The sequence below is a fragment of the Haliotis rubra genome, unplaced genomic scaffold (genome assembly GCF_003918875.1).
Source record: "Haliotis rubra isolate DU_JTF1 unplaced genomic scaffold, ASM391887v1 Scf69, whole genome shotgun sequence".
NCBI lineage: Eukaryota > Metazoa > Mollusca > Gastropoda > Lepetellida > Haliotidae > Haliotis > Haliotis rubra.
The window spans coordinates 1,808,347-1,835,639 of record NW_025767401.1 but is presented as its reverse complement, the minus strand read 5'-3'; the positions used below and the strand labels follow the sequence as shown (position 1 = coordinate 1,835,639).

Here is a 27,293-nt window from a genome sequence, read left to right as displayed (position 1 = left end):
TGTTAAACAACAAACGAGCAAAGCTTTACAGGGTACGTTTGACCAAAGTTTTTTTTATGTATTCGTACAACAATACCGATGTGACATAATAGATGCTTGATGGGCATTTAGAATAAGGAAGGTAACATAACAACGTATGGTACAATCTCTGTATTATTTACAAAACGGCGTTTCTTGGCTACTTCTTGCCCCTTCGTCAGGAATGACAGAATGTGATTTGCAAGCAAAATATATATTACGTTCAGGAGGCCAGAGAGATGGAATTAAAGATTGAAATGTACAGAGATCGAGGAGATTAAGTGACATGTTTTGATTGAGATGTTTATGCAATAGATTGGTACTGCGATGATATAGATTGGTATGTACAGAGCGTTTACACAGTGAAAAGGATATACATTGATTAGAAGCCACTTATGAAATTGCATAAACATACCACTTAATCACTTTGAACTCTGTACATCTCAATTTTTAATTCCATCTCACTGGCCTAATGTGCTTACTATATATTTTGCTTGTAAATCATTCATCTGATGAATGGTCAAGAAGTAGCCAAGAGACGTCGGGTTGTAAATAATTACAAGTTGTTAATCCATACCATACGTTGTTATGTATGGGAATATAATCTCAGCCTGGGTATCTTCATCTGTTGTTGTGGTATATAAATGTTCCACTCTCAAACCAGTGGCATTTAAATGAGCAACGGTCAATCCGGTCGAGTTCATTTCAAGTCTATCTTCAGTTCCGACAAGCATGTGACAAAATAGTGCTATATTCTGCGCTGATTTACACTGTACAGAAAGCCAAGTGATATTACAACACTTCCTGTTCTGCCAAACTGTGTGTATATATTCCTCGTTTACAGAGCCAAACCCATCTAACAAAACAGATTATTATTATTATTATTTCCGACTTCAGAGATACACTCTTTTGACGGATTTCAATCTCATCGACGTGTATCTATCCATTTATTTTAATCATGCTACATATAGACCTGTGCAACTGAAATTAACAGGAAAATCTGCTGCCAATGAAATATTTGGGATTTGATTAAATGACTTCTCTGAGTGACATTTGGAAGTTGGTATGATGAACAGGAACAATACTCTATGGATAGACAACATCTTCATTGCAATGGATGCGACGTTTCGTTGTAGATACTAACACCGTTATCAAGCAACCGAAGTTGCCTATCCATAACATATCGTTCCTGTTCATTTAATGAAATATCCATTTCGTTCCACGATCCTTAACTTACATGTAACTATAACGGACGAGAACTTTATTGAAACATTTAAGTAATTGGTGTTTGAGCGAGTCCAGTTTGTCATCACATAACATCAGATACTGCTGTGCTTTCACCAGAGCACATTTATTGCATGGAAATAAAATAAATTCTTGACAGTGTTTGTGTCCGTATGAAGTATGGTTTTCATAAAAAGGCCAACACCGTCTGGTTATTCGGTCCGGATAAAAAAGCCATCTCGTGACAAACCGGATGTCACGTGCTAGCTTCCTGTTAAAGTTTCGCACTTTTTTATCAAAAGCTTTTTTGCATTTGGAAGTATTTGCATGCAATTTACAGTTGTACCGACTATATATACTTCTGACTGCATTTTGTTTTGAAAGAGTCAAATCAAAAGACGGCTTATTTGCAGGTGCCCAAAGTCGAGTTTACAAAATTCGGATTAGTAAACGAAATGTATTGAAAACATTTTACCTTTTCTTTAATAAGTTGATTCAAATTTTACATTAAAGGAGAAATTACACTCAGGAAGATATTACACGCACACAAGAATATTGTGAATTCTCCGTGAATTCTCCATATCAACCCAGTGAACGTATTCAAGGTGTATGCATACATTTCCATAAATAGAACAAGTGTACCGAGTCATATGACACGCTACACTTTTGAACACAATTGTTTTGCTATTTTATATAACAGTATTACGTACTTGGTATTTCAGATCAAAATATTCCTTTAAACAGTATTATGGTCTTTAAAGTAATATCTTGCTCCGAGCCTCTGAAACCATCAGTCTGAACAGTAGCTATGGACAAGAAATGTGTTTCAATTTAATTGTAATCCCTTTCACCACAACGTGCTATTAATTGCATATCGAAATATTGTATAAACATACATTTATTCGCATCAAGCTAATGCATTGTATCCGCCTTTCATTTTAATACTAACGTTTAAAAATTGAATGTACTTTCTGGGATAAACAATATGTTTCCGGTGCGAAATCTTGATAAGTTTTACATGTAACCGACTTCAGCGTGCCCCCATCATATCACAATGGCGGACGACAATGGGCAGCCAGCGCAACCAGCCCCAGAGGCTTCAACAGAAGCTCCAATGGAGCAAATGGAGGGATCTGGGGAATATAATGAATCAGGATATTCACAAGATTATCCTTCCGACTATCCACCCGATTACCCTCCTGACTTCCACCCTAAAAACAGATTTCCTGGGCCGCCTCGAGGGAGAGGTGGCTTCATGGGTCCCCGTGGACCACGATTCCGACCCGATTGGTATTTTGAATTTCTTATATATGCAAGTTAAAAGTAGTGCATTAATTCGTTTAGTCTAACGTTAAACTAAACCCAAAATCCCTGACACATGGAGGGGTTGTAAACGTGTAACATGGATAATTTTTTTATGACCTACATTTGCGTGCAGTAACAGAAAACGTGGAAATACCACATTGCAGACGAACCATTTCCACTGTAGTCTCTGAATTTTAGTTCACATGTGACATGTTGTGCACGTGAATACTACACCACCTGTCAACAAAAATTGTATCTAACAACATGCTCTTGTTGCAAGAAGCACTTTGCAGGATCAGGCCGTGACACTCACTGCTTTTTTAGCATGTCATCGCATTCCAATTTCGTAGACAGATCCTCATGCTGTCAATCGATGGATTGTCTAATATCTGGGTAGTGTACCCTGGTCATGTTTACAAACTGGTTTCATCCTTAATCTGAACAATTCGATCCAGTGATCATGGTGCACGATTTTGTGAACAGAGATCCACACCTACTGTCATGACTATATGTGATGACACCCAATCACTTGTGTTGCCAAGCCTAACACTATATCTTGCTGGGGGCCTATTCTAACCCAGAATCCCCACAGCTTGGTTGGCAACTTATTTTGGTGAGCCATTGGTAGTGGGGTGTAAGCAACACCTCATCTTGTGCACAGCTTGCTTTTCTCTACAAATCTGCATTCAGACCTATTAAAATTGTGTTTCAATATTGGTTTTCATATCACAGACACTGAAGGATAATAAGACCTGAGAAGATGCGGTTTAGAATTGGTCTTGAGCAACCCATGCTTGTCGTAACAGGTGACTAAAAGGATCCGATGTTCAAACCCATTGAGTAGTTGATCATGATGCATGTCATCATATCATAATTGCAAAGATTGACGCTCATGATATCAATCTCTGGGTTGTATGGTCCAGACTTAGTTATTTACAGATTGTCACTGTATAGCCATGATAGCTGGAAAATGGCTGAATGTGGTGTCAAACAAAGACAAAGTAGCATTGACAGGCTACCTATAATCAACTTGATTGTTTCTCCAGGGGTGGCCCATTTGGTAGACCACCTGGACCTCCAGGCCCACGTTTCCGAGGGCCCCCACCCCCAGGCATGCGTGGCCCACCACCTGGCATGAGAGGTCCACCCCCACCTGGAATGCGTGGACCTCCACCCAGAGGACCACCTCCCTTTGGCCGACCACCATTTGATCCCAACTTCGGCCCAGGTGGTCCAGGAATGGGACCTCCTCCTCCAGGAATGGGTCCTCCCCCACCAGGGATGGGACCGCCCCCAGGCATGGGACCCCCAGGGCCACATCAGGGTATGCCACCACCACCAGGGATGCCTCCACCAGGCATGGTAAGTTGATGTTGATAAGTCAGATAATCATCAGGGACTAATACCCATGTAGTGTTATGGGTTGCATCATACTATCATTAGTGTTGTGACAATTCATCGATACGCATCGATCCATGGGTTGCTGATACAAGGAATCGATACAAAGTTTTACATTGTCGTATATCCCGATACGATACGACAAATGGGCCCCGATACATCAATGTTGAACTTGGAATATTGCCGAATTGCGATATATGTCACGAAAAAAGACTTTTGTTTGATGATTGAAAATATATACTTACTTATTTTCCCTTCATAAGTAAACGTTTTCTTGGAAATTCTTGCGTCAAGAACTGTGTCCAAACGCTGGCAGAATTTGACGAAATACTTTAAAATTGTTCTGTTTTGATCTTAAGGTATTTTATAGTTGGTGTTAGAATTAAAGATTTTAGTATCGTGATGTGTATCTTAGCGCCACCCTTATATCAGCAGGATTCGTATTCTATCTCCAGATGCAGTGCACAATACTTGGGCAATATATCATCGTGACTAAAATTTTAGTATCGCGATGTATTGTATCGCAGGTTGTATGCCAATACCAGCACTAACTATCATGTAGTTTTCATTTCATCATGTTGATAGGTATGCAATTTGAGAACAAGCTAGTTTCAGAAGAATATGTGATTTTATTTGGTTGAGACAATTCGATATAGAATTAATGTCACATTATTAAGTTTGAAAGTATAGATGGATTTGGATTGTTTTAAGCTGAATTAAGTATTAGAATGAAATGTTTATTCTTCTTTTTACTTTTGCAAGAGACCACCTATGATGCCCCCACCAAACGTGCCACCTCCGGGGATGCCACCCCCGAACTTCTCCGTGCCACCTCCTGGTTACGGACCTCCCCAGCAGTCAGCACAGAATGATGCCGAGTTGTGGGTGGAAACCAAGACGGCCGAGGGCAAGGTGTGTGGGGGATAATCAACATAAGTCTCTCATCCAGGAGGCATTGTGGCATAACTTAGTGGTTTTAGTGGCTTGCAACATTGAAGGTCAATGGTTTGATTGCTCTTATTGGCAATGTGTGTGAAGCCCAATCTTAAAGTCCGTATTTTTTTATCATTGCTGTCAAATGCAAAAGAAACTACACACTCACTCACTCCTTGACCAAACTTTGGCATTAGACTTGGAAAATTTATGGAAAAAAATAATAGTAGAAGTATAATTGACACAGGTTTTTATTTGTGCAAGTCTAAATATGAGCACTGAAAAGGGGCACAAACACTTCAGACAAATTGTTTTACCATTTTTTAAATGAAAGTGAACCAGTTTGATTTTCTCATGCCTCATTCCTTTCATAGCAATTCAGGATTTTGATGTTTGTAATCATTCTGAGCCTTATCCGTTGCAGATGTACTACTACAACGCACGAACAAGGGAATCAGCTTGGACTAAGCCAGAGAATGTGAAGATTATAACTCAGTCGGAGGTGGAGGCTATGGCTGCAGCACAGGGTGGAGCCACTACATCATCAGGGCCCACAACAGCAGCCCAGGCTGCCGTGGCTCAGGGTAACTACTCCACATTCCACAACATGCCGCGTTTTGTTTAGCAAGGATGATCCTCATTGAACTTTGAATATGAAAATGATAATGAGTATCTTCTAGACCTTTGCTTGCTGATGCTATGTTCTTGCCAATTTTGAGTTTTGATTTTTTTTCCTTTGAATTTCAGCTCAAGCCACAAACCAAGCAGATCAGTCACCAACACAAGGTACCTTTGTAGCATTATAATATATTCAGGCATGTCACTCTTGGATATCAGTGCTTTTTAGTCTGTGTAATGAGATTGTGTTGTGTTTCATAATATCAATATGTAATTATCCAAGGGTATATGAAGGTTGGTAAATAAACTTATGGTCACATTTGTGACGTCTAACAATCTTACTTGTCATCAGGCTACCCAGGGATGATGCCCCCATCCTTCAACCAGCAGCCTGTACCCCAGCAGCAGCAGCAACAACCCCCCATGATGGGGCAGGTCCCCATAGAGAGTCAGCCCCAGGAATCGGCTGTCTCTGTACAGAAACCTCCACAGACCCAGGTGAGTCAGGAACTCATTACAGGACAATTCCCACTGAGGGTCAACATTTGTATAAAAATCCCCAATAGTCACAAATGTAAAGACTTAACTTCAGTGATCTGAATGAGCAATTATAATGTCATGCTTAAATTCTTGTGCTTCTTAGTGCTGTCTATTAAATCCGATTCTCACATTTCTATGTAGTAAATCATGTATGCATTAGATGTATAATTATGGCACTCTGCTTGCCAAGAACTGAGTATGAAAGACGTTACTGTGTTTATAGGCGTACATGTTGTCATATTCTGGTAATTTACCCATAGCTTCCCCCAAAACCCCCAGAGGTGGCAGAGTGGTCGGAACACAAGAATGCTGATGGGAGGAGCTACTACTACAACTCTCGGACTATGGAGTCAACATGGGAGAAACCTCCAACACTGGCTGAATGGGAAGGTAAGGAGACACTGCGGACATCGGGCTGAATGGGAAGGGGTGGGGGTGAGGGAGAGAACCAGATTCTTGGTGAGTGGGAATTTGGAAAGAAACTGCAGGCTGAATGGGAAGATGGGAGAACCGCCAAAAATTTCAAAGAAGGAAGGTAGGCAGAAAATGCCGACATGGGTTTCATGAGATAAGACTGATGCACCATTGCAATAGTCTTTTGGCGGTTTCGCCTTCATGCCTCACAGATCGATTACAGCGTGTACAGAATACTGCTGCTCGCATCACATCTCTCAGTCACAGATTTGACCACACATCTCCAGTGTTACAAGAACTCCATTGGCTTCCTATCAAGCACAGGATCAACCTCAAGATCCTTTGCCTGACTCATCAATGTTTGACCGACTCGGCTCCTGTCTACATCTCAGAACTGATACAACCTTATTGTCCATCTAGATCACTTTGATCAGAAAACCAGAACCTCTTGACTGTGCCCAAAGTCAAGCTCACTCGATTTGGACAACGTTCCTTCTCTTACGCTGCTGCTCAAGAGAGGAATGGTCTGCCTCACCACATCCGTTCCTGCTCTATTTATCCCAAATTCAGAAGTCTCCAAAAAAACTCATCTCTTCCGTGAAGCTTTCTCTTGACTCTATTGAAATTTTGTGCGCCTTGAGCAGGATATTTAGCCTGGAAAGGCGCTATACAAATGCTCTATTATTATTATTATTATTAAGACAGCATTTCTTCAGGTTGTAAAATGTGAAAGGAAGCTATATAGCAAGAGAATGTTGAGCTGTGAAGTTCCTCGTGTATCCAACACTCTATGATTTTGGTCATGAAATTATTTTGGGTCTTCATGTTTCAGCATCAGTCAATCAGTTGCAAGCACCTGTGAAGACGGAACCACCTGTTCATGTAAATGGAGCCACAAATGGAGAGGAGGTTGCTATGGAAACTGAAGTAAAAGAAGAAGAAAAGGAGGAGGTATGCTTTGGGTATTAACTAATCTGTAATTATCAACGAAACTATTTACTGAGGACTCAGACCTGTGCTTGGTTACTTGCATATCTTTATGTGTAGTATGTTAACATCTATTAACATGTATTATTCTTACCTTCAGGAGAAGCCTGTGGAAGATGAGAAGACAGAAGAACAAAAGGCAGCAGAGAAAGCTCGACCAGTTTCCAGTACACCTGTCCCTGGCACGCCATGGTAAGGTCATCAAAATAACTTGTTTGTGTGTTTGGTTGTTTGCGGTGCACACACCAGCACTTCAATCTGGTCACAACAATTTGTGATTGTCATGAGCATCATTGTAAACAATTTTTCCTTATCCTGGCTCATGCTCTTTTGCTTGTCTCCTACTTGCGAATGATAGTGGAACACTTGAATCCCCTTTTGAAGCTCCCTTAAAAAAAGCGGACGTAAGATCACTCACCCTACGAGTAGCCTCCCTTTGCCCTTTGGCGCCCTTATTGGTCACCTGACCAGCCATGCTTGTCATTCTCTCCTTCTTCGCCCTTCTTCGACCCGTTGTCAGAGCGCCTGGATCCCCTATATGGCACTATATATTTTTAATTTTAGGCCTTTACAACTAATTTTAGCTGTATACGGCATTATGGTTGGGATTTTTTGTTGTCTGATTTATTTGTTTCTTCACGTTGTTGACGTGATATTTCATCTTGTTTACAATTGATGAAAAACTTGCATTCGTTGCAGGTACCGGTTGTCTGCTGCTGATCCTCATCTATTATGTTCTAATTGCACTTCTACATGTTCTTACAGCTTTCGCTGCCAACTTTGTCAGCATTTATCTGAAATTGAATTTAATTAAGAAAAGAAGTCGTCTGCAGATGAGACTTCGACAAAGTCTTCCCATGGGGCAGCGCAGAAGTCGGGGTCCTTCTCTGCAGAGATCATCCCTCCAGATGAAGTAGACGTGTATGATGAGCCTCCATCCTCATTCCTGAAGTAGCAGTTAAGAAGAAGACGACGAGATCCTCTTCTACAGTGACGTCAGCAGTCATCTCAGCGCAGTCAGATGATCTATCAACGCAGACATCAGGTACCAGAGACGGCAGCTCTTCACAAGTGCAGCGGTCCTTGGAAGAAGCCTCATCACTCTCAGATGCGTCGTCATCTGCAGCAGCAGCAGCCGTCGTCGCAGAACTTCAACCCGGATATCTTCATGCAGCAGTTTACTCAGCAGATGTTGGAGCTGATGGAACGACAGTTCACACAGGAGAAGGCTGCGGCGAAGGCCCCATCTACGACGAGCCTGCACGAAGGACAATCAGTCACGAAGATGGAGGCCTGCGTGAAGGAGGAAGTCTTCTTGAAGGCTGCTACGACCTCATCTACGATGACGAGCCTGCACGAAGGGACAGCACTCTTCACATCGCATCCCAACGAAGATGGAAGCCTGCGTGAAGGCTGCTACGAAGACCTCGTCTGCTACGAAGACCTCATCTACGATGACGAGCCTGCACGAAGGACCAGCAGTCTTCACATCGCATCCCAACGAAGATGGAAGCCTGCGTGAAGGAAGAAGTCTGCGTGAAGGAAGGACCTTCCAAGGAGCCTTCGCGCAGGAGCAGGACTAGACGTTCTTCGCAGTATCGCGGAAGTTGGTCACAAGGATCATCTTCACCCTCAGATGCGGATCTTCGTCGCAAGCCTGCAGGCACTCCTCATCACGGAGAATAGAATCCACATCTTCACGAAGGCAGAGGGATATGTCTCAAGATTCAAGGGAAAATTCATATTCCAACCGTTCACCTGCGCACATGTCTTCACATGTCTTCAGGCAGGCAGGGACTCACGTCGTCGTGGATCAGAAGCACTCACTTACAAGATATCTAACGATGATTTGATACGTTCACCTTTCACCTATCGACCTGATAGCTCAAGTACCGGAGAATCTCAGCGTAGCCTTGGTAAGGCTACGAAGTTCCAGAGTCAACATTTCCCGATGTTCAACGCCAGGAAATTCCCACTACTCACATGGAACCCTTCATGAAGGCTCAAGAGATTGATGAGAACTGCAAGATCATCAACGACTCCCATTGCAGAACTTACACAACCACTAGACATACTTGTTTCGGGCCAGACAGATCCAACATCAGCGGGCTTGACTTTTGTGAGGAAGGGGACAGCTTTACAGTTATCACTGGCCTAGCATTGGCATTGTCGCAGTCCTCAGCGTGACGGTCATCGTAGTTAAGAATCAACTCTACAAGAACCTTTGTGTATTCAACACAATTGGTTATTTTACGGCGCTTCATTGAGACCGATGACTACAGTCTACAAGTAACAGCGTTAAGCAAGTATGGAACTTCAGCTGATCATCTGTATAAGATGACGACTGCATTATCTTCAGTGAAGAAGGAAACAATCACAACAGCCAGGGAGACAGTCTACCTACATCGGTATTACGTGGCGAAATCCTTCGCGTGTTTTCCACTCAGCCTGCTGTACACGTGTTCACTCGGGTAACTCCGGGAGGTTACGGACAAGGCCGAGTGTTGATGAAGAAATCAACGACTGCACAAGATTTTACAAGGATGTTTTTCCTGCAACACCGGTGATGTCACATCGCAGGGATCTGAGATGAATCAAATGCTGCAGTTTGATTGGTCCATGAAAGACAAAGCCCTGCGCAGAAGTCGGGCATAGCTCACGTGCCAGGAAGTCGTCTACAGTTGTAAAAAACTTTTCAACGTGGGAGGAAGGCTCCATTTACAGTCCATTTAGCAGGGTACAGCATGATTCGACTGTCTTCACGGGTCATAAGGACCTTCCCTGTCAGCAGATTGAAGATTGTTTATCCGGCGATTTGCAGCAACATACATTTGACGATTTCTGCTCAGAGCAGCCAGTCTACTATAAATAGACTTCATAGCGATGGCAGTTCCAGTACATCTAGAGACGACGCATCAACACTGCACTTTGTTGGGATTCTGGGGACAAGTCTTCTTGACATATTATCGGAAGATTGAAGAAATAAACTTCAAGGCATGATTCCAGAACCGGACATTGCTCCGCTTCCATTACGGACATGGCAAGGGTTCCACTGTCTACTTACCTACAACGTAGGATATGAGCAGATTTCTGGGAAGATGTTCACCTCACCACAGAATAGCATGGTCGTCTCAGAGGATCGTTGGGTCTCCATACAAGCCATGGTATCTCAAGCACTACTCTCTCTGTTACCACTACGAAGTTGGCACTACTACGCTCCTTCAAGTGGGAAGACCAACAAAAGAAGTTTAAGGCGCCTGCTTGGGATCTCAACGTAGTCTTGCAGCATCTCACCAGTGACGCTTACAAACCACTAGAAAGGACATCCTACGAGTTTTTAATGCACAAAACTCTGTTCCTGATCGCTTTGGCAACAGCAGCACGGATGTCGGAGATACATGCTCTGGACTTTGAACGAATACGATTTGATGCACATGGTAACATCGTACATCTAGGACTGAAATGGGATTTCATAGCAAAGAACCAGCTGCCCGGTCAACCAGACAGACAGTTCCACATACCAGCACTCTCTCGGCAGTCCTTGGGCCACAGGATATCCAGGATCTATCCTTATGCCCAGTCAGAGCATTAAAAGTCTACCTACAAAGAACTAACACGAGGAGACGAAAATTCAATCACCTTTTCATCCCTCTATCCACAGAGACAACCACAGAAGTCTCACGTACAACAATCTCCATTTGGATGAGATCCGTCGTCTTAAGGGCCTACAAAGCAGCAGGACTTGAGCCTCCACGAGCCTCCAACCCTCATGAAGTCAGAGCTCTGGCATCGACACTCGCTCTGCATGGAAACTGCTCCATCTCGACGATAATGGAGGGCTGCTTTTGGAAGTCAGAGACAGTGTTTGCCAACCACTACCTCAGAGACATTGCTACCGAGGACGTCTCCGGCATTCACCAGTTTGGGCCTTTTGTTGTAGCACAACAATTGACAGTTCCACAAAGATGCTGAGATGGATCTCGCCCTTTTATCACGGGACTTGTAAAAGCCAACGCTCTGGAGAGCTAGAGCTTTAGAGTCCATGCGCACGTCTAGGACAGACCAGCATGAGTGATAAACCCTGTACTTGTAAAGGACTTACTCTTACATGAAGAAGGGTCGCTTCTCCACTTGATGCGAGCATCAAGACATAGAGTTGCATAAATCCACAATTAATGTCAGGAGAAGAGTTCCAGAGAAATCTGACAAGTTGTGGTCCCCCCAGACTCATCAGAGGAAGCTGGAACAAAAAAGGATCGGCACAAGTGCCATCATAAGTTCCCACGGGGGGTATGCAGGACATAAATCTACAACCGATGAATCCAGAAGTGGCCTGACCCACCACCGGTTCCTGTCGGATTCTACAAGCAAAAGAGCATGAGTCAGGATAAGGAAAAATATGTAATTTTCTGGCTAAAATGGATATTTTATACTTATCCTGATTCATGAGGTCAGCCCTCCCAACCTCCCTTCTGGACACTCTGGAATTGAAAAATGGACAAAGTTTTCGGACAGGTGTGTTGTTATCAGATCCATGTTGCGTTTTGGCAAATGTTTTCTGCTAGGGTTCAAACCTGTACCAACGTTTTTGTTTTTTATACTATTACTTTAAAAGTGATAACTTTCTTTTGCCTGGTAGTTTATTTGTGTGCCAATTGTATGTACAGTTCCATTGTTTACCATACCTATGTGCAGTGCCTCTGTATATTGAGCCTGATCTTGTTGCAGGTGTGTTGTGTGGACAGGGGATGGGCGGTGTTTCTTCTACAACCCCAGTCAGCGCCAGTCACTGTGGGAGAAACCCGAAGAACTCCTCAACAGACCTGATGTAGACAAGATGATTGCCGGCCCTCCTGACACTAAACAAGGTAAACCCAGATTTGTGTTTAATGTTACACCATTTTTCTTGAAGTCAGAACTCAATTGAGAATTAGTGAGACCGAATGTTCGCAGTTGGTTATATGATTTTGATTAGATTTTGTTTGGGAAACACAGAACAAGTCTCGGATCATGCCAGTGTCCCGTATGGTAATATTAAATACTGTCACAATCACAACTCGGACACATGACAGACTTATGACACAGAAACAGACACATAACACATACTTAGGACACAGATTCATGACAGACACATGCTACATGACAGACACATGACAAGCTCATGACTCAGACATGACACAGACACAACACATGATACACTCCTGATACAGACACATGACACAAACTCATGACATATGATACAGACATATGGCTCAGACCCATGACACAGACCCATGACACAGACTCATGACACATGACACTAGTATTGGGAATTGGTTAAAATCTCATAATTGATGATTGGTTCATTACAACCGATCAATCATCGAAAATAATTGGTTAGCGTCATTTATCAAATTTTCCTGGTTATGTTTCTTCATGCACAAAAAATAAAGAAAAAACATTCAACTCTTTCAGGGTTTTGTTCAAACTGAACAAAATGTGCATTTGCAAATTTCACATCTTTAAAGGATGACTAGTATGTTAGTAACATATATTTCCTGGAGTCTTTAAGATAAATTCAATCATGACTTGGAACGAGCTTGTAGTGCTTATGAAATGTAACTGACAAAACCAACCTTGTGAAAAATATTGTTAATGCAAACAAGTGTTCATAATTGTTTGTGTTCGATTATGAGAAAACATGATTGATTGCTTGGTCAATTAGTCACAGCGACCAATTCTCGATTATTTCAATTAATCAGACCACCACCTCATGACACAGACACAACACATGATACAGACTCGAGATACAGACACATGACACAGACTCATGACAGACATATGGCTCAGACACATGACACAAACCCGACACAGACATGACAGACACATGACAGAGACTCAGACACATGACAAAGACACGACACATGATACAGACTCATGACACAGACATATGGCTCAGACATATGGCTCAGACACATTACACAGACTCATGATGCATGGCAGACACATAACCCACGACTCGGACACATGACACACTTATGACAGACACAACACATGATAGACTCGTGATGCAGACATGACACAGACATATGGCACAGACACATGACATACTCATGACACAGACACAAAACACTCAGATACATGACACACTCATGATAGACACATGCCATAGACACATGATACAGAAACATGACACAGACATGGCTCAGACACATGACACAGACTCGTGACACATGACAGACTCGTGACTAGGGCTCGTGACTATGACAGACACAACACATGATAGAGACTCGTGATGCAGACTGACAGACATGACACAGACATATGGCACAGACACATGACATACTCATGACACAGACACAAAACACTCAGATACATGACACACTCATGATAGACACATGCCATAGACACATGATACATAGACACATGATACAGACTCATGACATGACACAGACTCATGACCCATGACACAGACATATGGCTCAGACACATTACACAGACTCGTGACTAGGGCTCTGACAGGTAGCAAAAAGCAGACTCGAGTACCCGGGGGATAAAACCCAACCCGGACTTCAGTAGCCGAAAAATATAGTATACAATTTAGTGAGAGCAACATGCGTCTGTTTTAGGTAGTTTTCAATGGAATTTCACACAAGATTGCCGCACTTATAAGTTATAACGTCTGTATTGAATTGAAAACTTTCACGAATTCTTTCCTTATACGCGTGGTTGTCAATTTGACGAAATACGAACCTAATATCATTGATTTATTTGACTAGCATCGGTCTAAGCAGGGCCACATTACTTAACTGAGCACTGGCGCAAACAGCTCATAGCAGAAACCAGTTCGTGTGAAGTATAGCGTCACATGTCGCAAAACGTGGTTATGAATACACAAAATCGAGAGTTTGAAAAGCTTTGAGACTGGGGTAACAATGAGGTTCAACCCATAATGCAGAGATCAAAACTCAGAAAAAAACAAGCCATTGTCAAAATCAGGACATTTATTAAAGCACATTTCGTTTAACAAATATCAAATGTGAAGTTCTTTGAAAAGATTGAGCATTGTAACAAAGTGCATCATGGACGATCCTCCACGCATCTAGTGGCAAGATTTTAGATTTTAGATCCCATTGTCTGTGATGTAATGCCCTGTGACGGTGATGTAACCGAGGGTGGCACAGCTGGCTCCATATATCTGTTGTCAAAGAAACGCCAGGGGACTGCTTTAGAATATCCTTAAGCTGAGTTTTGGAGTCGGCATATTCCTTCATAAGGTACTATGGATGGTCTTTGGACATGGTACGATATAACTGGGATTCAGTGAGTGACAAAAATCACGAAAACCATTACCTTTAACAAGGTTCCAAGGTCTGAGGTCTCTAACGCACATCATCAGGCCTTGCCTGTGAGTGTCATATATGTTTTTGAGTCAAGCTTATTTTTGTTGTAACCCCCCAAATATCCCTGCATCAAGGTTGCTTGCTTTTTGACTGGATTTTGGGAAGAATCGTCCACACTGACAGACGGTGTTTCATGTTAAGATGTTTTCTCATTGAGCTTGTTGAGCTCCCTGCATAACTCAGCATAATGCCGCAAAGGCGACACTTGGTTTTGTGTTTTGAAGTGTCAAGATCAAAATGGGCCTATACGTTCGACCTTTTATCATCCATGACACGTGATCACGTTTAGTTTAGAGTTATCTATCTTTGTTGGGTACTCGAGTCCTGCCGTACCAGACCCGTTGCCGGGTACTCGAGTACACGTCAGAGCCCTACTAGTGACACATGACAGACTCGTGATACTCGGGATACAGACACATGGCACAGACACATGATACATGACAGACACTTGACACAGACTCATGACAGACACGACACATGATGCAGACTCATGACACAGACTTGTGATACAGACACATGACACACTCATGACACAGACTGACACATGTCACACTCAGACACAAAACACTCAGACACATGACACACTCATGACAGACACATGACATATACACATGATACAGAAACATGACACATACACATGACTTAATATCCTACGTGTGACGGAGCAACATGAGATTAATATATATGATGGACATCAAGTCTTTATTTTGGAAGTTTTTTTAGGTTTGTTTTTTTTATTCCCAAACTCACTGTATTTATATTCTTTCAGCTGAGAAGAAGAAGGAGGAGAAAGATGATGAGGAGGAACCAGCATCCAAGAAAAAGAAGTATGTCTTTAAATATGGTAGACATCTTGCAGATCAAGGCATTCAACTTGTGGCAGATGTGTCAGAGTATCTAAATGTTTAATGTGTTTACCTTCTGCATTGTGTTAAATAATGATCAGATTCTCTTTCATTTCTACATGTTTAACAGATAAAACATAGAGACAATATCACATTTTAACTGATCATGGATTATTTGCCTGATTAAAATGTCATGTGTTGAATTATTCGAAACTATACGGTAAAAGAGATGTCAAACTTATCCTTGTGTACATAGCCCATATCTGGTGTCCCCTGCTATGATATTGCTGTAATATTGCTAAAAGCTACGTAAAACCAAACTTGCTGTATATAGCTTATACATTTGCCATGACATGTGCACCTCTCCATGGTAGGATGGACAAGGACGAGGGGAAGGAGGAGGACAAGAAGGAGACCGGCTTCCCCAAGAAGATCGACGCTGGAAAGGAGGCAGCCATCGAGGCGGAGGTGCAGGCAGCCAGGCAGAGAGCCATCGTCCCCCTGGAGATCCGGATGAAGCAGTTCCGCGACATGCTGGCAGAGAAGGAGGTAGGAGCACTGTTGTAGTGTCCTAGTGTCGCTGTGTCAGTCTTGTGGAAAGGCATGTTTTGTTGTAATCAACTAATGATGATCCGGGTTACAACTGGTCCTTGTATGCTTGTAGTAGAAGGCAACGAATGGGATAAGGTGCTCAGACTCTCTGACTTAGTTAATGCTTGTCATCGTGTCCAACTTACGTAGATCAATGCTCATGATGACAATTACTGGATCGTCTAGTCCTGACCACTGTCATGTTGCTGAGTGGGACAAGCGAATCTGTTGTAATCATAAATCTTCCCTATTTCTCTCTCATCAAGTGAAAAAGCTGCCATTCTCTAAACAGATTTAAACCAAACTCACACAATGGGAAAATGTAACAATATTCATTTATTATCTATAGCAAGAAAGTATACTTGATATTATATGCGACCCGTGAAGATGCGGGGTAGAATAGGTCTTCAGCAACCCATGCTTGCCACAAAAGGCAACTATGCTTGTCGTAAGAGGCGACAAACGGGATCGGGTGGTCAGGCTCACTGACTTGGTTGACACATGTCATCAGTTCCCAATTGCGCAGATCGATGCTCATGCTGTTGATCACTGGATTGTCTGGTCCAGACTCGATTATTTACAGACCGCCGCATATAGCTGGAATATCGCTGAGTGGCGTAAAACTAAACTCTCTCACTCACTGATATTACATGCTTGGCATATGCTTGAATGTTGAGATGACCTTTCTAACCGACCGCCTCCGTGGTGTAGTGGTTAGAGTGTCTGCCCGGAGAGCGGAAGGTCGCGTGTTCAATCCCCAACCGCGTCATACCCAAAGACGTTAAAATATGGTACTTGTTGGTCCCGCCTGGCGTTCTGCATTAATGGGTACAACAAGGACTGGTCGGCTCAGAGTCAGTATAATGTGTCTGAGTGGGATATTCCTGCTTCACTGCGGCATGGTATCTCAGTGGGCTAGCACTATAAAACCAGCTTAAGTCTGGGCTAGTACAAGCAGACGCACATACACATACACACCCATGCACGTCGTCATATGAGCGAAATATTCTCAAGCGTGACGTTAAACCCAATTTTTCACCTCACCTCACCTCACCTTTCTAACCTGAAACCTTCCCCACCCAGGTATCAGCGTTCTCAACATGGGAGAAGGAGCTCCACAAGATCGTGTTCGACCCACGCTACCTGCTGCTGACGTCCAAGGAGAGGAAGCAGGTGTTCGAGCAGTACGTGAAGGAGCGGGCTGAGGAGGAGCGGCGAGAGAAGCACAGGAAACTCCGGGAGAAGAAGGATTCTTTCCGGGCAGCTGTTGGAGGAAGCAAAGCTGCATGGAAAGTCAGTAGATCACTGTTTCTGTAGAGATGCCAACAGTGAAATGATATGTTTGTGAAACAATTTCACAACCTGCCTCTTGGCTGCTTAAAGCATGATGATAAATACTTCCATCAGTTATACTCCATGGGAGACAGTGGTTGTGAGTGGGTTAACATCTACTTAGAGTCATGTCGGCAATTTTCAGCCATATCTTGACGTACCATATTTTAAGACGTGTATGACATGGGCTTGGACGTCTCACATTGAGCAGGGCAGTTGGGTAGCCTAGTCGTTAAGGCGTTTGCTCGTCACAATGAAGACCCGGGTTCGATTCATCACATTTGTACAATGTGTGAAGCCTATTTCTACCATGATATTGCTGGAATATTGCTAAAAACAGTGTAAAACCCAACTCACTCTTGAAAACTTTCGGAAATTTTTGTTTGAAATAAAGCCAAAATGAGAAGAGGATCTTTTGAATGACAAACCAAAAGGTTAATCACACCCTGTTTATTGACTTAAAGTCAGCATGTTTCTGTGCTGATTTTAGTCAACAGTCTCTTCAGATATTTAAATCAACTCTCCCCCCAAATTATGCTATTATTTCCATTTTGGTCTGCAAATCTGTAAGTGATTGAAATGTCTGAAGGTCAGTTCCTGAAGCCTGACCGATTGTCATGACATCCTTGAGGTTCAAATTGACAAGCAATAAGTGGATAGGAACACTTTCTCGTGCCACCATGTTATTTGTGTCTGTTTGTTTCAGGTCATCCTTCAGCGACTTCGCCTCTCGGTATGGTAAAGACGATCGATTCAAGGGCATTGACAAAATGCGAGAGAACGAGAGTCTATATTCAACGATTATGTCTCCGATCTCCGTCGTAAGGAGAAAGAAGAGAAATCAAACCAGAAGGAAAAGGTACATGTTTCTCTCAATCATTCTGGGGGCTAAGGGAGATAACTCAGCTTAAAAGAGACTTGACAAGTCAGCAAAATTCTTATATTTGTGATCTAGCATGCTTTGTTGCTTGAAGCACTGCTATATGCTTTGTGTTTTTCATTGCTGGATAGACAATCATCGTGATATGGCTGACCTATTCAATTTACTTGAGATTTCTTTGGGATTGGATATTTTCCCTGTCATTCTGACATACAATTACTTAATCCCAGTTGAGGGAGGTCTGTTAAGGCTTGCTGCACTGATCTGCTTAGCTGTCAGAATCCATTTGATTATGTGTTGAATACCGGATCCATTCTGATTATGATCCTTGGTCCATCAATCCAAGGTGTAGGTTTTACAGAATGATTGCAACCTGCATCACTTGGGGGTTTCCGCCAGCGGTATAGTCCGTTTGGGTTCAAATGAGAACGACAAATGATTAAATAACTCGGAATTGGGATAAGTGCACAAAACATAAATATGACACATGGTCTTGAAACCTCTGTACCCAACAGGATCTGAAATCTGATGTCATGTGTCTTATTTATGTTTTGTGCACTTATCCCTATTTTGAGATATTTAATCATTCATCATTCTCATTTGAACCGGGGGCGGTGGGGTAGTCTAGTGGTTAAAGCGTTGGCTCGTCCCGCCGAAGACCTGGGTTCGAATCCCCACATGGGAACAATGAGTGAAGCCCATTTCTGGTGTCCCCCGCCGTGATATTGCTGGAATATTGCTAAAAGCGGCGTAAAACCAAACTCAGTCAGTCAGTCATTTGAACCCAAACGGACTATAGCAGGGTGGTGGGGTACCCCATTGGTTAAAGCGTTCGCTCGTCACGACGAAGACACGGGTTTGATTCCCCACATGGGTACAATGTGTAAAGCCCATTTCTGGTGTTCCCTGCCGTGATATTGCTGGAATATTGCTAAAAGCGGCGTAAAACTAAATTCGCTCACTCCATCAGTAGCATGTCGGTGCAATGATGTGACTGAAATACTGCTAATGGCCACATCTCTCATAGAATTCCACCGTTGGAATACTTGAAATGCTGTTTTAATGTCTTGTCAAGTTCTCTGTCTAAGCTGAAAATTGTGATAATGGCAGAAAATAAGTTAGCCTGTGTTTGACCATATCGATAATTTGATAAGGATTTTTTTCAGCATTGTAAGTACAAATTAGACATTGATCATAGGCTGCTAAATCCTGTGTTTCAAGCTGTCAGAAAATACACATGAATGTGATATCTCTTCATCAGACTGTAAAATAAACTTGTTAGATTTATATATTTATGTTCTGTGGCTAAATGTGATTTCATGAAGATAAATCACTAAGTTCTAATGCCTTTTGTTTCAGCATATCTATTTGAGCTTTCTATTTAATAAAATGGCATTTCATGGGACAACTTGTCCTGATTTTTCTGAATGATCTTGCAGAAATAAGGAAAATTTGTTTTGCTTAAAGTTTTCTGTTCAGGACTTAATATTTCAGTCTATTTGTATAACATTAAATATTATTTGCAGTTATTAGATAGGAAGCTCAAATTTGATAAAATAAATCTCTCCATGTTTTTTGAAAATGTTGATAGGAAATGAAAACTAGGAGATTTATAATCCTTTTTCTTTCAGATATAAATGTGTTATTATATAAAAAATGTTAAAGCCAATTACTGAGGCTTTGAATGGCATATAATCATGTCTGTATGATGTGTAATGCAATTGTATGTCATATCGTCAGGGACAATACACATATTCATTGTCAACAGTGTGTAATATAAATAGTAATATTTCATAGCCTCAATGCAAATGGCAGCCATGACAGTATAGCATGTTCAGATATTTATGATATATTATTTTTGCAACTCTTTGAATTTGTTAGAATGATTTCATATTGATTTAAATATTTCATTCTAGCCTTTTATTTTAAGATTGATTTTTATCAGTTTAAATAAAAATCCAGTAACTTCTGTTGATTTTAATTTCAGAATTAATGTTATATCTTATATTAGAAAATATGGAGCTTAAAGGTAAAGAAAAAATGAGAGAGAAAAGTAATTTGTAATTGCAATAATTCATTCTGTTTGAAGAGAGAATGTATTTGTTTACCTATTATTAATTGTCGATTTATGTCCCAACCTAAAGAAGAGAGCAGCACAGTCGAATAGATCCCGGGGTTGAAATTGTCGATGTACAACTTCCTGTCTCTCTCAGTTGCAATGCATTATGGGATTTCCCACCTTGCAATAGCGGTGCAAAAAACTCTGAGTATGTGAGAGGCACAAAGCCTGGTATATTGTTTCTCTTCTCTGTTAACGAAAATTTATGGATGTCATTGTCAACACAGATCATGAGATGATCATTCAGTTGTTTCATTGTTTGCCACAGTGATGATTTTCACATCACAATATTTCAGAGATGTAATGACACAATAACTGAATATGTGAATGATTAACCTTTTCTCCTGTTTGCTGTGGGTAAATGGAGAAAGACCAGTTACATGCATATATAGATTCTTCATGATTCTTTTGGTCCCTCTTAACATGCTTAAATTGATCAGTTTTGGGTTCAAGTCTCACTCAACACAATGATGACACAACTGAATGAATCAGTAAATGCAAGATTCTGTCAAATGGAAGGTCTTGCTTCATTGTGTCTTCAAGTGTCGAAACCATGTCATACATTTGGGTTCACACCATGTGAAGAAACAAATGTTCAGTTCATTTTACCTTCAAGCATTTTGGCTTACAGTGGCAAACCTTTTGGAAAACATTTAGGAATTCTTTTTAGTTCAGTCTCTACTTTCTCATGAGATTGCAAGTGACCGGATTCCAATTTTGACTGAAATTTCAGATCTTCTTACAACCCATGGATAGGCCACAGACGTAACATATATGTGAGACAGAGTTTAATGTACTGTTTAATGTGTGCCAGTATATGGTCAGATACATTGGAATAAACTGTAAATCATTGTTCGATATGCGACACATGAAAGAGACAATGAAGTTACTGGACCTCTTGGAATTTCCTATGGATGAAAATCTATAAAGACTTCATATCAGATATAAATCTGAATCTGTAATCAGTTCTAATGATTGAATAATTGAAAATGCAAACCCATTTTCAGGCTGAATGATTTTCCCTGTTTTGTCCCTTGCTGGTCAAATTTACTAACACTCATTTTCATTAAAGCACAAGATAAGTTTGGAGTTTATGTTGTTTTTTCTTAGCCTGAAAGTGGGTATCAGTATTTTGTCTAGAATTTTAATCAGTAAAAATGTCAGCATAGAAATGAAATGTAATGTTTCAAATAGGGTTTTAACGTCTCTTTTGATGAATTGTCAGATTGAGATATTTGGGCGATTGTGAAAACGTCCTAAATGTCCACGTCTTCAGCAATATGTGTCCTTTGTAATCCTTGATGCTCTGTGCTTCTCAGTTTAGCACAACTTACCCTTTGAAGAAGATCGTCCAGATATGTCTTCATATAAATTAACTCTCACATTTCAAGACAGAATAACGATGAAACATTTGAGTAAATGTTGCTCTGATTTTATGCCGTAATACTTCCAAAATATTGGTTTATTCTGCATCAAATGTGAGGGTAGATTTTGTACAAAACATTGCTCTAGGGACAGATAAATGCCATTACATCATCTATTGCAATGATAATCTTGCAAGAAAAGTCAGTTTAATGCAATAAATTGTACAGTATAATATTCTATGGCAACTCTGTAATGAATAACTGTTTTGTTCGATGATGAAAGACCTTTTTTATTCCTGCTAAACCATTTCTCCAATGAGTGCTCCACTTATGATCAGGAATTGATCAGTTTCCAGTCTAATTGTTTTGTTTCAGGGCTTTTTGTAATGCTTCACGATGTTTGGGATCGATATGTGAACGGTGTGTTTTGGATATTTCAGTTGAAGGCCGACTTCATCAGTCTGTTGAAGGAGACATCGGGACTTGATCGGCACTCTCGCTGGAGTGAAGTGAAAAAGAAAATCAATTCTGATTCTCGTTATGAAGCAGTAGACAGCAGCTCCAGGCGAGAGGACTGGTTCAAGGACTATGTTCGGAATCTTGACACTGTACGTACCATGTCATTATACTTACAAATACAGAGATGAGGCCTCTCACGTGCAGTACTTCACTGCAGAGTTGCCTCCTGTATTGTTGTCACAATACAATGGAAGCTGTCCAATCTGGCATGTTGTTAACTAGTGTTGGGAATTGGTTGAAATCTCACAATTGATGATTGCTTCTTTACCATCGAACAATCATCGAAAAAAATTGGTTAGCATCATTTTTCAGATTTTCCTATCCAGGTTGTTATTGCAGATAGGTATAAGATGATGCGACTTGCTACTTTAAAGTGATGACTAATATATCATGACCATAAACTTCCTGGAGTCTTCAAGAAATATTCAGTCATGACCTTTCAGTTAGTGAAGGGAGTTTTCTAAGAATTTAACAAGTTTGCAGGCCCCGACAACTTCGAAGATATGTTCCATCGTCAAGTGTTTTAAAGACTAAAACAGCAGTTCCAAAATCGTTTGTGTTCGATTATAAGAAAATGTGATCAATTGCTTGGTCGTTTGGTCACTGCGACCAATCTTCGATTATTTCAGTTAATCGGAACACCACTATTGTCAACCTCAACATAAAATCTCAGACCCGTACATTTATCATTATTTAAGAGCTTTGCAATCCGGCAGCTGTCAATTCCAGATCTCGGCATGAAATGAGCCGCCCCAATATGTGTTTATACAATAATCAGCGCTGTCTAATCCGGCACATGCGTACATGCGTATCCAATTACTCCTGCGTTGAAGCTACATGGTTGCCGACAAAGATAATTTAATCTTAGTTCAGTGTGGGTATACTTGTACATGTAATTAGTGAGTTGATACAACAATTTACATTGTTTACGAGAGTGACAAAACTGGTTCAGTTCTAGTCGTACGTAACCGTATCAGCTCGACAATCCAGGACGCTGTCTAAACCGGCTATGCAAGGAACGAAAGAGTGTATGTTGTGGATCTTCATCTTGTGTTTTTGGACACTTAGGAACAATCGTTAATCGCATGAACAACTATAAACCATGTCACTAATTTATAAAAGACAACACTTGACCTTAACAACAATCCATAATTTAAATATTGACAATTCAATAAGAAATTTGATTTCTGAAGTTTACTTTGATTTTCCATTTTTTATGAATATCGATTAGTCTCCTGAGCCCATTGATAATCACTGACACAAGTCAGATCGATTGATTGCCTGATTATTCGGTCATGTGCCCCAGGACAAGTTATGATTATGCTGTGATAATATTGAAAACTCTTCAAACTGGTGTTTAACCTAGCTGTCCAGTAGGTGTTATTAACATAGCTATGATAAGCAGGGAATTGTGATAAGGAGAATATTGCTGATGTTCTGTTAATCTTCTGTTACCCTTGTGCTGATAGGACTCCGACTCCGAAGAGAAGAAAGAGCGAGAGAAGGACCGGAAGGAGAAGGAAAAGCAGGAGAGAATCGAGAACAGTCTGCGTGAACGTGAAAAGGAGGTACAGAGGACACTGTCCAACTCTCTCCGCGAGCGTGACAAGGAGCGGGAACAACACAAGAAGGACGAGTCTATTCAGCATTTCAAGGCCCTCCTAGCGGATCTGGTGAGTCTGGCCAATTGATGGGATTGCAACTTGTTCATGTTTCCTGGTGATGCTTTGTCTGTTAGATGATGGATTTGGAGGAAATAGGGTTTATGTCTTGAAACTGGATGCAAATCCAAATACGAGTTAAATTATTGAACATTTTTCCATCCAGTTTAGTAGTTGTACAAAAGGACCCTCAGGGTTAGATTAAAGACAGCAATCTTAGGCCCTTGTATGACTAAACAATGCCATACTAAATATTTGTTCGTATTTCTCGTGGGACCTCCACAGCTCTATTGCATGGAGTCATGTAAGATGGAGTGACTTGCAGAAAGTAGAGACATAATGGACTGTCAGAGGCAGGTTATAGACAGCTGTGATCATCCTCTTACCCTCTGCACTTCAGGTACGGAACTCTGAGGCCAGCTGGCGAGATACCCGCAAACAGCTTCGGAGGGATCACCGCTGGGACCAGGCGGATCAGTTGGACCGTGATGAGAAGGAGAAGCTGTTCGAGGAACACATCGAAAATTTGACTAAGAGAAACAAGGAAATGTTCCACAAACTACTGGAGGAGACAGTCGAGGTATGGGCTGAAATAGTGAAAATGAAGCAACAAGTGTAAGCATTATTCACAATAGTCAGGGGTTTAGGTTGCAGGGAGTGATTGAAAACCAACCTGGGAAGGAATAACTTAATATCTTTGAGTTTTGTATTACCATCTGTTATATGATTTATGTGTTTGAATCCCAGATTCATGCTGGTAATGATATACTTATTAGAAACCAATTCTCTAATGGGGTAAAAGGGCACATAAAACACTGACATCTAATGCACCACATTTATCTGTGAACAGTTGCCTCCCTTGCATGGGTTGGCGTCTTGGACCCACTTGAAAAAAGTGACCTTAGCATATCTGTGACAAGTCTGTATTGGAAAATGGGAGTTACAATCATCATCCATTAAGATCGAATTGTGCAAGTGGTCCCCGGTTTGCTCAATAATGTTTCGAGGTTTGTCACCACCAATCCACATTCGTTCATTCTAGCGGGTGGGGGTGTTAAGACCTGTGTCACTGCCAGTGTAAGGACTAACCAGAATGGTGTTCCAACTCTCTCACTGAATACATGCTCATGTCATTGTCATAAATGTAGAGGGGGAATGAGAAAAGAGTGATTTCTGATGGGCACAGACGTTGCTCTATGATAGTGTACATTGTTGTCTCACATGTTCTCGTGCTGCAGATCTCACTGACGTCTCACTGGAAGGAGACCAAGAAGCTAATCAAGGAGGATCCCCGCTACAGCAAGTTCTCCTCTAGTGATAGGGTGGGTACCAGGCAGCTGCCAAACCATTCATGGATGACATCAGACTTATTGTCATTCATTGATGACATCAGACTTATTGTCTTGATTCCACTACAAACACAGGTTTATGAATCGAGTTGTTAATTGCAAGGACAAAGAACAGTTTGTTGACTTTGGTTAATTTCAGCATAAGGGACTTGAAAGATTGTGGGTGATTTCAACCATTTAGGGTGTCATTCAGTAAGGAACATCTGAACCTGTACTAATCTTATTACATTCATATGAGTTAGAAAAATGCAAATTATTTTCTAAAAATATCTTGATATTGTGAAATGTAGGTAGGTTTGCTAGATCAAACATAAATAATCTTTAATTTAGCTGTATTACTTGATTGACAGTGGAATGCATTTCATGTTAGGACCCTGTGTAAATTGTTAAATTTGAAGCACTAGGTGTGTGCTGGGATAAATATGAGTTTGCACTTAGAAGTTTCAGGATGCACCAGTGCAAGTTCTTAATGCTTAAATCGATCCCTGCTTTGGGTCACATGACCAGTGAAAGAATCTTTATAAAGATTATACTTTGAGGATTATTACAACAGCGCTCCCTCATCACTTGTTAAAACTAGAAGTGCCACATGTTATTGTCAAACCTCTCTTGCCAGACAAGATTGTCATAGAAGAACAATTGTTATGTTGTGTCAAGTTTTGTTTGTCTGTGTTTCAGAAACGCGAAAAAGAATTCAATGAATATATGCATGAGAAGTTTGTCCAGGCTAAAAGCGACTTCCGTGAACTTCTGAAAGAAACAAAACTCATTACATACCGGTAAGTCTCTCCCAGCTTCACCACGGCAAATCTTGCATTTAATAAATTAAATGCACAAATAATTCAGGGGTAAGAGTTACTGTTTTCTAGCACCCAAGTGAAGATAATTTCAGAAAAGCTACCTCAGCATTGAAGTGGAGAGTGATGAAAGCATTAAATAAAATAATGTACACAGGATATAAGTAGTGCCCCGCCAATTCAAACAGCGAATTGTGGGTTGACATCAGAGATTTGTTATTATCCTTGGTGACTTAAAAGTATCCCTCATTTAGGCCTACTTTCCAACTTAATGAAAGTGTAACACTGCTGAGATGTTAGATGTAAACTCACTGATCCTTAAACTTTCTACCTGTTGTTGTCAATACATACATATTTTTCTTCTTGTGTTGTTCAGGTCCAAAAAGATGCTGGAAGATACTGACCATCATCTCAAGGACATTGAAAAGATACTTCAAGTAAGTGTTGTGCGGGCTGGTTATTATAGTGCTCTGTTGCCCATTGTTATTAGAGACTTATATTGGATCTGAATGTCACGCTATCATGGTTGATAATGTCATGTTACCCATGCTTTTGTGGTATGTTACGCTGTGAACCTTCACTTTGTCTCACCCAGAACAAACAGTTTACAGGCATCTTTGTTAGCTGAAATATTTTATGACATTCAATAACAATCCAACAATAAATTTTGAGTAACAAAAGAACCCGCCATTAAGTCACATAAATTTTTAAATTCCTCAAAACAGGAATAAGAGTATGAAATGCAGGTATGTCACAGTAGAAATAATTTGTGTATTTTTTGTTGTCAGAATGACAAGAGCTACCTAGTTTTGGAGTGTGTGGAGGATGAACGAAGGAAGATCTTAATGCAGTACATCGACGACTTAGACCGGAAGGGCCCCCCTTCCCCACCCACAGCATCAGAGCCCTCACGACGCAGTACAAAATAGTTGTAATGGTTTTAACATTGTATATATGCTATGTCCCTGTCTCCATTGTTGTCATCTCGCGCTCACTCAATAAACAATTTTAACATTG

General features: G+C 41.1%; 1 protein-coding gene across 1 annotated transcript; it reads left to right on the top strand.

The window, feature by feature from the left end:
- Window positions 1-2,274: 2,274 nt before the first annotated feature.
- On the top strand, window positions 2,275-27,293 carry LOC124258353 (transcription elongation regulator 1-like). The gene is given in 23 exon segments (XM_046692443.1): window positions 2,275-2,532; window positions 3,594-3,909; window positions 4,708-4,857; window positions 5,303-5,462; window positions 5,626-5,664; window positions 5,849-5,994; window positions 6,297-6,426; window positions 7,283-7,401; window positions 7,538-7,629; window positions 12,166-12,305; window positions 15,589-15,646; window positions 16,039-16,213; window positions 17,339-17,515; window positions 17,517-17,548; window positions 18,294-18,360; window positions 18,363-18,446; window positions 22,391-22,558; window positions 23,939-24,142; window positions 24,531-24,710; window positions 25,369-25,452; window positions 26,158-26,258; window positions 26,653-26,713; window positions 27,065-27,293. Coding segments are annotated over 23 exon segments (3,060 nt in total). The 5' UTR covers window positions 2,275-2,296; the 3' UTR covers window positions 27,206-27,293.